Source organism: Saccoglossus kowalevskii, chromosome 22 (assembly GCF_978046115.1).
Source record: "Saccoglossus kowalevskii chromosome 22, keSacKowa6.1, whole genome shotgun sequence".
Classification (NCBI taxonomy): Eukaryota; Metazoa; Hemichordata; class Enteropneusta; family Harrimaniidae; genus Saccoglossus; species Saccoglossus kowalevskii.
The window spans coordinates 28,834,075-28,845,879 of record NC_140662.1 but is presented as its reverse complement, the minus strand read 5'-3'; the positions used below and the strand labels follow the sequence as shown (position 1 = coordinate 28,845,879).

At 37.3% G+C, this 11,805-nt stretch overlaps 1 protein-coding gene across 1 annotated transcript; it reads left to right on the top strand.

Annotated features, from left to right (window-relative positions):
* The first annotated feature begins 8,827 nt into the window (after positions 1-8,827).
* On the top strand, positions 8,828-9,973 carry LOC100376171 (heparan sulfate glucosamine 3-O-sulfotransferase 2-like). The gene has a single exon (XM_002736494.3). The coding sequence runs from the start codon at positions 8,828-8,830 to the stop codon at positions 9,971-9,973; it is 1,146 nt and encodes a 381-aa protein (XP_002736540.2).
* Positions 9,974-11,805: the final 1,832 nt, after the last annotated feature.

Below are 11,805 nucleotides of genomic sequence, written 5' to 3'. Positions count from 1 at the left end.
GCATTCACGATTATAAGCCCAGCGTGTTTTTACTGGGCGTCGACGATATTCTTTAAAATATGCGTGTAAAAAGTGTGTTTCATTTCATAATAATCGTGATTGGCATGGTAGTTTGGTTCGTACTTTTATGAGAAACTCACATTAATTTCAGACTGCATGGCGAACGTACACAACGTGGTTCGCATCTTTTCTATTCTGTCATTTACTTAGGATGAACCCCGATGTTGCAATACTGGAGTAATCCATATTTCTTTGAGTAGTAGCTTTCGAAAAGCCAAAAATGTGATCGTTAATTCGTGTACCTGGTTATTGGGCATGGTTTACTTTGAGACTATCATGAAAGGCATAGGGTTTGAACGATGTGACATGTTGGCGACCGTGAAAAGTGTTTAAATTCTTCCTCCACCGTTTATCCACGGTTACTATTAACCGTCGTTTACTTTTCGGAAATTGCGAATCGTCAGTTTTTAGGGAAAAAATCATCGTTTTTTTCGTTGCAATCAGTGCTACAGATCGCATTTTAACATTGCGGTAATTCATTTCCGCATTGCGTTAAAAAATCAACGTCAATAATCGAAAAATTTCATCATTACGACACATCATTTTGATTGGTTAATGAAAGACATGACCTGTTAGGTCAAAGGAAGTTGTTCCAGGTCAAATCGTGCTGAAAAGCCTCATGGTGGAAAGTTGCTTTGCGGCGAGAGTTTGCGTACGATCGAAAACATACCAAAACGAACTTGAAGATAATGATAAATGCCTTCGACTGTTTCCCGACAGACCCTACCCATTATTTCACCGTAAATTCTGACGGTATGTAAATAGTATTGTAATGAAATAAGTATTATTTTCCAGAACCCGGCGTGGTGAACGAATCATTATTTTGGATAATTTTTCGTTGTTGGCAAGATGGTTACAGTGTTTAACCCCAAAACAAAATCATCTTTTCTGAGTTGGTCCTCGAGTATAAGCTCATCCCTTACTTTTACCTTACGTGTTCATGCCTCCGGGCTTATGATCAGGGAAGTACGGTATACTGTCATGAATTCGTTTTCGCGTATCTGTTGAACGACTTAATTAGTTGATTATTAGCGAATTGCTGTGTTAAGTCTGTCATCGTGTAGGCCTATTTGAAGTTTTGGACGGAACTTGGCTCAGTGATTTGGAACTGATTACGAGATAACCGTCGCTATTCTGGCTACTCATTCTGACAGTTGGTATCCGTAGTTATTAATGTAGTGAACGATTAATCAAAAGATATGACGTTTTCAGTACTTAGTGTGATTGGCTTTATGATTGAAGGTTACGCCCTAGAGTTTTTTTCTGCTTTGTAATTGGTTAGAGTTTTGAAAATGAATAAAGTTGTTTTAGTTGGTCTTGGGGAGTACAGCAGAACAGACGCAGTCCTGGAGAGCCTTGGGGCGAGCGTTGACGCAGTCTAAAAGAGTCTTGGGTCAGCCTTGCGATAGTCTTGGGGATTTTTCCCCAGGGCGCTGTGTCTTATAGAGTGCTCCACAGATCGACTAAGACGAGAGCTGAAACGTATTTCGTTGTGTGTGTCTTATTTGACTGTAAAGTATAAGTGACTTCCCCGATCCCGTACCTCAAGGGGACGAGATAGAGAGACGAGACGAGTTTCCCCCCTGACAAGTGTGGAGAACCCCAGAGAGAAGATTTTACCCCTGATAATACTGTGAAGATTCAGATCAGTCCAGTGTGAGTGAAGAGAGTATACCGTAGACAATGCCCCTTGTTCGGATGATAGTTTTATTTCAAATTACACGGAAGTCTGTGAACAATTTGCTTGGTGCCAGTGTTCCTGCGACAATTGTCTCATGATTTGCCAGTGCAGCCCCGTGAATACATGCACGAAAATGTTTCCACCACCACCCTACGAACACAAGATTGCATACTCCAGCATCCAGATTTTGAAATAATTTGCACGCACAGTGCAGTACTGGAAACTGCATTTATTAGACAGTTAGACAAAAACAAAAAAACAAAATCCCTGTCTCGATCAATCGCACATCCATAATGTTTGTATGCGGATACGCTTGTAAATAACTTTAACATAAAAGTGGAAACAATTTAGACCAGAAGTCAATTCACAAGTCCCGCCAACTATGGCTCCCTAAGTTGTGTATATTTAATCAGATACTATTTCGTCATCATGCTTTGTTACCTTTCCTGTTCATACCTCATGAGGGCGGTTTTTATGGCAAGATGGCGCAAACGGAAGTCCTTCGCAGGTTTATGGTTTCTCATATTAAAATCATCATAACTCTGAAGATAATCATTTTTTTTTAATTTTTATTTTCAAATTTATAATCAATATACATAAGTTGATAAATACAAACACCAAATTAGGCTCTATTTAGTTCTTCTTTAACATGATGAACACAGTCTTCAAACATAGATTGACAACGTGTGATCATGGCTAGGAGTTCTACGCATACATTATGACTATGATGATGATTTAAAACAAAATGTCAGAACAGAAAAATTATCAAAACAAAAAATATAATCATATAAAAAAATGACCATAAAATTGTAAAAAAAAAAAAAAAAAACGTAATATAACAATTCTAAAAACAGTCATAGAATGAATAAGTAATATAACTTAACGCTAAAAGAAACAATATCATTTTGGCACTAATCTCACACTATAGTAAATCCATAAACAACGGACATTCTATACGTAGATTTATTAATCGAAAATGCAATATGTGCTATATAATTCACTGTGCCGTTGCTTGACAGTTCCATTCACTAGTGACCCTGCACAACACATGGTGCGTTTTTATAGTAGAAGACAGAATGCACGGCGCGGATGTCCGCGTTTCAAGAACACGTGGTCATAGCAAATTTAATATTCACTCTGATGTCGGAGGTATTTGTGATAGTTTGATTTGGGCATGCGCACAAAAAGTTAATTACATTCAATGCAATGATTATTGAATTGGTAGACAGCAAGCACAGGAACAAGCCGTATCGGACTAAGTCGATGTAAGTAATCGCCATTTTATCGTAATCCTTACGGATTATTGGTAGAAAACGTTACTTTCCCTGCAAATCAAACGTTGTATATTTCAAAATTGCGTTTAGAAACATGATCCATTATTAGTACTCAGATTATTACACTAGCTTTACGTACAACTGGGTTCATTGGATAGAATATTCACCTATTGTACGCTGTTCTTAGTTATTAACACATAATGGCATAACATTTACTCTCACCATACTGCCGATATCACTGTACTTTGTATAATAAGTATGAATTTTGTAATTGAAATTGAGTCTTTCACATTGTATCAGTTTGCTAATAATATGATGGTTTACTCACGATGTCACTAAACATAATATATATAGGATGCTTCAGAACCATTACGTACCAGCCGTAGTTTGTGTCCTATTTTATCACTCAAAAATTGTTAATTATTACTTGAAATGTATTCTACTAATTAATTAATTACGTTAACCTCAAAAACTCGGAACCACAAAATACAAACGAGCTTGTCTGGAAATCGCCCGATGCACATAAATATATAATATAATCCTTTTCCATTACAACAGCTACGCCACCCTTAATCCGATTCGAAACGACAATTCGTTCAAACTACGTCATTAATTTTGATTGATAATACCAGCTCATGTTGAAAACATTGCTTGACTGTTTATACAATTAGGCTCAAAGCTATCGCGTCCACCAATTATAATGTACAAATTTAATGACAATTTTAGAATCAAAATGAAAATAAAAAGCAGTGATTTTCGTATAGAAATTGACAACAAATCGTTTTCTAAAATTTAATAACAATTATCCTTGTATACAATACCACTACCACGTCATATCCGTCTATGATTTGCATTTTATACAAGACCGACCGGATGACAGTGGCATGCCACCAACGATTATATTTGTGATCTCAACAAATTAAATGTACTGGATTAAACAATTTGTGTTGTCAACACTGACTTGTGTCCATGAATTGCATCTCGGTTTCATGACAATTACATCGTTTTCACGTGACCCGTCTCATTCGAGCTAAAGGACTGGTCATTGTCCACCGACTACGAGGGCAGTGAAAAACGTGGGGGCGCGGTATTTTTTAATACAAAAAGGAGGGGCATGCTATTTCACTAAGTACTTTGGAGGCAATATGTTGTGTAGGACACATAAAATTACTTACAATCACTGTAATTAGTACGGTTTACATGTGACCAGTTATACATGTATATATGTTTAATTTCTTCAAAAGATCCTTTTCGCCAGTAAATATAGGAACCATTGACGCTGAAAGGTATGTGGGGTGATTGGAATGAAAGTACTGGATTCAATGGCTAACTCTTGTTTTTTCAAAAGTTCGAATTTCTTTTATTTGGGAAAGATCGTCCTCGATTGTACTGTACTGTACATTGAAGTTATTATTCTTTATGACATATGTAATCAGTGTATAACGCAGTGGATGAGGAACAACAATGTACGTACGTGCGTGCAAACTAAATGTACGTACATGCATGTAAAACCAATGTACGTACATGCATGTAAACCCAATGTACGTACATGCGTGCAAACTAAATGTACGCACATGCATGTAAACCCAATGTACGTACATGCATGTAAATCCAATGTACGTACATGCATGTAAATCCAATGTACGTACATGCATGTAAACCCAATGTACGTACGTACGTGCGTGCAAACTAAATGTACGTACATGCATGTAAACCCAATGTACGTACACGCATGTAAACCCAATGTACGTACATGCATGTAAACCCAATGTACGTACGTGCGTGCAAACTAAATGTACGTACATGCATGTAAACCCAATGTACGTACATGCATGTAAACCCAATGTACGTGCATGCATGTAAACCCAATGTACGTGCATGCATGTAAACCCAATGTACGTACATGCATGTAAACCCAATGTACGTACGTGCATGTAAACCCAATGTATGTACGTGCATGTAAACCCAATGTACGTACATTTCTCTTTTTATTTCTCAAGTATTACAAATATTTACAATTCTATATATTACAACAACAATTACAACAATCCGGTAGGCTGGTTGGCGATCCGCTCCGCTCAAAAACAAGCACCATGTTTTTGGCTGTTTCCATGGTGTGACATAAACGTGAAGCTAACGTCGGTTTATAACTAATACGAAGTTCGCAAACACCATTCAGTTTTTGGGAGTCACTTAGTTCATTACTAGGACCACAATCACTCTCCTAGTCGAGTGACTGTGCTAGGACGTATTCTGCTGTTACATTTATTATTTCCAACCGTTTTGCGATAGCATTTTCTAGAATGAAGCGTTTCCTGTAAATGCTGGAAAGCGAAATAATGAAATAACGAGATGGTAAATATTTACCTAGAGTACAGTATGTTGACCTTCATAATAATATACTTCATAATGCAAAACATTAGTCACGGTGAGTTATTTAAATATACGACTCCTAATCGAAAAATATGACCACAGTCCAGAATTTCAGACGGATATTAAGAAACCTAAGAGCATATCAAAAGCATTTACTCTAAAATATAAAAAAGAACTGCAGTCAAAAGTCAAGAATGCCAGCAAATAAAGGACTCTGCCCCACAATCCTTTGTGCGCGTTATTACGGACACCCGCAAAAAACTGTACCACGCTTGTCAAATCTGGGTCAAATATACAGTACGCTACTATCTTGCCACAGTGGAGTGTTCGGTGACCATTGAATTAGCCCGTGATTCATATTTTATGTGTATTAATTTATTCATCAATTTTCGTGACTGACAGTACTGCCCAAATTTTAGTCAATTTTAGAGCATTGCCAGGCGATGGACGCAGGGCTCTTTGGCGACGACCGCATAGAGGTCAAAATACGCGTTCTATTTTTACGCGTTAAATATGGATCTTCCATTTCGCCCCCTCCGGAATGTTCTACTTTCACAGCCTAATCGCAGGTTTTTCGAAAAACGTCAAAAAAACACAAGATTTAGTAGAAATGTTCCTGTTTTGGGCGGATTATTGATGGAGAATAATGTCTTTATTACAAAAATGCTGAAAAACCGTGAGTTGTTGCCTTAGTTATTTTTTTATTGGCGAAAAACTGCGAACTTGGCAAATTTGGTTGCACAACTTCCCTTTATCATATACACCCAGCGACACCGATAAAACTGGTAGGAGGTAATACATTTGGGGCGAAAGTATTCAAAAATCAGTTTTTGGATGTTGCAATGGCAATGGTGGGCCAGGATTGTTTTCCAATTAGTGACGGCACGACCTACCTGTGAAGTATGAACAAAACCGGCCGAGCGGAAACAATCACAGAGGAGTTAAAAGCCGTTGCTGGTGAAAAGTTACCCCAACTTTAGGGTCAAATTTCTCGGTAATGAAAACAGATATCAAAAATTCAAATGGTAACTTTGTGCCCACACTCAAGCTGAGTAGAATGAGCTATGTCTGAAGTGTTTTATCCCAAATTTGTAGGAGGAGATACATTTGGCGCGAAGCTATCCAAAAATCAGTTTTTTGGCTGTTGCTATGGCAACGGTGGGCCAAAATTTTTTGCAGATTTTTCCTAATAACTAGGGTGAAGGTGTGACCTACCTGCCAAGTTTGAACGAAATCGGCCAAGCCAAAAAAATCACAGAAATCATACGTGAAAACACTGGAAATGTACACACACAGACACACACACAAGCCGGTAGGCTGGTTGGCGATCCGCTCCGCTCAAAAACAAGCAACATGTTTTTTGGCTGTTTCCATGGTGACATAAACGTGAAGCTGACGTCGGTTTATAACTAATACGAAGTTCGCAAACACCATTCAGTCTTTAGAAGTCACTTAGTTTAGTACTAGGACCACAGTTACTCTCTCCTAGTAGAGTGACTGTGCTAGGACGTATTCTGCTGTTACATTTATTATTTCCAACTGTTTTGCGATAGCATTTTTTAGAATGAAGCGTTTCCCGGAAATGCTGGAAAGCGAAATAATGAAATATCGAAATGGTAAATATTTACCTAAATTGCAGTGTGTTGACCTTCATAACAATATACTTCATAATGCAAAACACTAGTCACAGTGAGTAATTTAAATATACGACTCCTAATCGAAAAATATGACCACAGTCCAGAATTTCAGACGGATATTAAGCAACCTAAGAGCATATCAGAAGCATTTACTCTAAAATATAAAAAAAGAACTGCAGTCAAAAGTCAAGAATGCCAGCAAATAAAGGACTCTGTCCCACAATCCTTTGTGCGCGTTATTACGGACACGCGCAAAAAACTGTACCACGCTTGTCAAATCTGGGTCAAATATACAGTACGCTACTATCTTGCCACAGATTGTTTAGTAGTGGAGTGTTCGGTGACCATTGAATTAGCCCGTGATTCATATTTTATGTGTATTAATTTATTCATCAATTTTCGTGACTGACAGTACTGCCCAAATTTTAGTCAAAAAACGCAACTGGTGAAACAGAAGAGCATCGCCAGGCGATGGACGCAGGGCTCTTTGGCAACGACCGCATAGAGGTCAAAATACGCGTTCTATTTTTAGGCGTTAAATTTGGCTCTTCCCTTTCGCCCCCTCCGGAATGTTCTACTTTTGCAGCCTAATAGCAGGTTTTTCGAAAAACGTCTAAAAAACACAAGAATTAGTAGAAATGTTCCTGTTTTGGGCGGATTATTGATAGAGAATAATGTCTTTATTACAAAAATGCTGAAAAACCATGAGTTGTTGCCTTAGTTATTTTTTTATTGGCGAAAAACTGCGAACTCGGCAAATTTGGTTGCACAACTTCCCTTTATCATATACACCCAGCGACACCGATAAAACTGGTAGGAGGTAATACATTTGGAGCGAAAGTATTCAAAAATCAGTTTTTGGACGTTGCAATGGCAATGGTGGGCCAGGATTGTTTTCCAATTAGTGACGGCACGACCTACCTGTGAAGTATGAACAAAACCGGCCGAGCGGAAACAATCACAAAGGAGTTAAAAGCCGTTGCTGATGAAAAGTTACCCCAACTTTAGGGTCAAATTTCTCGGTAATGAAAACAGATATCAAAAATTCAAATGGTAACTTTGTGCCCACACTCAAGCTGAGTAGAATGAGCTATGTCTGAAGTGTTTTATCCCAAATTTGTAGGAGGAGATACATTTGGCGTGAAGCTATCCAAAAATCAGTTTTTTTGCTGTTGCTATGGCAACGGTGGGCCAAAAAATTTTTTCAGATTTGTCCTTATAACTAGGGTTAAGGTGTGACCTACCTGCCAAGTTTGAACGAAATCGGCCAAGCCAAAAAAATCACAGAAGAAATAATAGTGAACACTGGAAATGTACACACACAGACACACACACACACACACAAAACGACAAAAGTGATTATAAGGGCAATCCTAGCGGAGCGGATCGCCAACAAAAGTGATTATAAGGGCAATCCTAGCGGAGCGGATCGCCAATAATATCAAACAATAAAGTGCGAAATATGTACATACATACTTGGCCTGTGTATACTTTTGTTTTTATATAGGCACGTATGAGTACGTCTATATCTATATTTGAAATATTGTAGTGTGCAGGTCATAAAGCCAATAGGAATTTTCAATACGGTCATACACCCAGTGGTATTTTTCAAATATAGTGCTTAGGGCAATGGAAATCTGGTTTTGTTTGTTCAGTTTAAAAACCTTCCTTCAAGATTCGAGACAACTTCTCGACATCTCCGTGTAAGAAAGAGCTTTATTGTACATTGTTGGATATTATATCTATGTACCACTGATATTATACATCTAACCATCAGGAATTGTGCACAAAAGAGAAGAATTATGACAATGAGACATGGTTATATGATTGCCTTTCTTTCCGTTCTTACTGTGTCATATGCTCTGTGGAAATATGAGCTGGATCGTCCGAAACTAGTACATAAACCCCAAGACAAGGTCAGAACATACACGCACAATGAAATTGCCAAGAATCGTACAATGTATATCCAAGCTAAGTTTGGGAATTCGTGTTATAAAACACAAGTGTATGACACTTGGTGGCAGACATTCACTCTCCCACCAGGGCTGAAAAGATCCAATCAGTCTGACTGCCAGAAACGTCTACCAAACGTTATTATTATTGGTGTAAAGAAATGTGCGAGTGACGCTCTAAGGGATTTTCTAATTGTTCATCCCTCTATCGTTTATAGCCATGCTCCTAAGACATACAACGGGATAAAAGTGACTGGGTCAGGAGAAGCTCACTTTCTTGATAGACATTACGATCACGGCATTGATTTCTATAGAAACTTGTTTCCGTACAGCAAACCAGGCGACACGCTATTGGAAAAAACACCACAATACCTAAATTTCCCGGACGATGTTCCAAAGAGAATCTACGAAGATGTTGGACCACACACAAAAATCATAGCGATTGTCTGCGACCCAGTAACTAGAGCAATTTCTGATTACGTTTTCGAGAAGAAACATAGGTTTTACAAATATTTAGTACCCAACATGATATACACAATACGCTCGAATTTTTCAGATTCTGTTACAGAAAATAGCCGTCAAGGAAATATCGATGCTGGAAATGATTTGATAAACGTCGGTATATACGCATATCATTTAGTAAGATGGACTGAGTATTTCCCACTGTCACAAATACATCTTGTAGATGGAGGTGTTTTCCGTAATGATCCATTGAGTGAGCTTCGACGCCTAGAGACATTTCTTGGATTACCTGTTTTTTTCAGAAATGAACATTTTTTTCGTAATCCAGACACAAATATGTTCTGTGTTGCATTTCCTGAACATCGGTGTTTAAGCAAAGAAAAGAAAGGACAGCATCACCCGGATGTGGATGTTAAAACTATCGATCGTCTACGCGAGTTTTATAGACCATATGATCGTCAGCTGGTGGAGATGTTTGATCGCATATTCTCCTGGATGGATACCGATATTTTGCTGCCACGTGGAAGACATTGAGAAGTATAAGTAGTATATATCTTGTGTTAATAACAATAAATAGTATTCTTCTCGCAATAGCACGTATCATGCTTCACACACAGTAAACCATTATTTCACTCACTAGGATTGTTGAATATATATGACCTATTCAAAAACAAACTATGCATATTCATCCATGATCTGCACCACCATAGACTCCCTCCGATAACTGAAAATTACTTCACTTTACCTTTATCGTCAGCACTGCACCCGGTTTTCATCGCAATCCAGCTTCAAACTTCCCCCTAAGAATACTAACCTTAGCCAATTTTCAATAGACTTCCAGGGCGCTAAACTCTGGAACAATTTGCCAGCACATGTAAAATACATTGTTAGTCGAACCGGTTTTAAAAAACAACTGAAAGTATTTGATCTCACCCTATTCCATCCCTTTTATATAAGCATGTTTTTTCTGTGTATTTTCAACATTCGCTTTTTAGTTTTTATTTACTAGTATTCGGATAACAAGGTTTGGTATGGCACTGTTTTTTTTTGCCGGTGCACTATATTATATAATTTTGCTACATGCATTTCCTTCTGATATTTATTTATTTAGTTTGTTTATTATAAAGTTACTTATTTAGTTACTATTTGTGTATATAATATTTATATACACCATCCTTATTAGAACAGTATGCCCCTTTTGTCGCCCTTATATTTCATACATTTAAGATTACTTACAAGTCAAACTCTGGGAAGAAGGCTCGACTAGGTTCGCTATAGCTTCTGCTCCCCAGCCATATTATACATATTTACTTAGAATTTTGTTTATTTATTTATTTGTTTATACATGTACATTTATTCATTTACGTACTTACTTCTACTGTAACTATTTTCACTTTGTATAACATGGGAAATAAAACAATAACAATTAAATAGTATTTGAACACAAAGCTTGTTTGCGGGCCTATGACCACTTCAATGACATTATTTTCCAATAGTATATAAATGTTTTTTCTTTTGTTAATTTACGCAATGGCGTCAGCTGAATAAAATGTATGTTTACACACTGGTAATATAATCAATATAAATATTAAGAATCAGCACTGTACATGAGGTCTGAAGTATTTCGGAGTAACGATGGGATCACACATGTTGATGTATGCGTCGTGAAGCTGTAATTATCACTGGATATGACATGTTCGCAAAACCACATTTGAAATCAAAATAATCCGTTGTTTGACATTGTGAATTTCTTTCGTTTTTATGAAGGGGATTGCAGTAAATTTACCAAGTAAAATCATATTTATTAAAATTATCGTTTATACACGAGTAGTTTTACTACTTGTTTTGCCTTTGTGACGTCAAATGGTACACCAAGAAGCACAATATCACGCGTGCAAATTCGCGTTAGAACCCAAAACGGTATGGGCGCGCATACGAACTTCCGGGAAAGTAGTCTATGGTGACACCACTACGATCACGTGATTTCATAATTAAGCCGTTAGACAATTTTATTTCTTCCATTTTAAAAAATTAGCTTTCTCCTGATTTGTAATACTGACATTCTTGAGCTGTACTGTATGTGGATATCTGTTCCACTATTATCTCATGTAGCAATCCTTGCATTTCAGTATACACATGATCTAGCTGACCTGATTAGTGATGGGTTAAAATTCTTGCATATTAATTACCTAGTTTGCATACTAATTAGTCAATAGTTAACTTTTATACTGAATCTCGAAAACTAATCATCGCATTTAAATGAAACTTGGTAGATATATAATCGTGAAAATGCCCAGACTTGATTAGTTTTAGGTTAACATCTGTATACATGTATTTTAATATACTAATTTACATAATAATTAGTC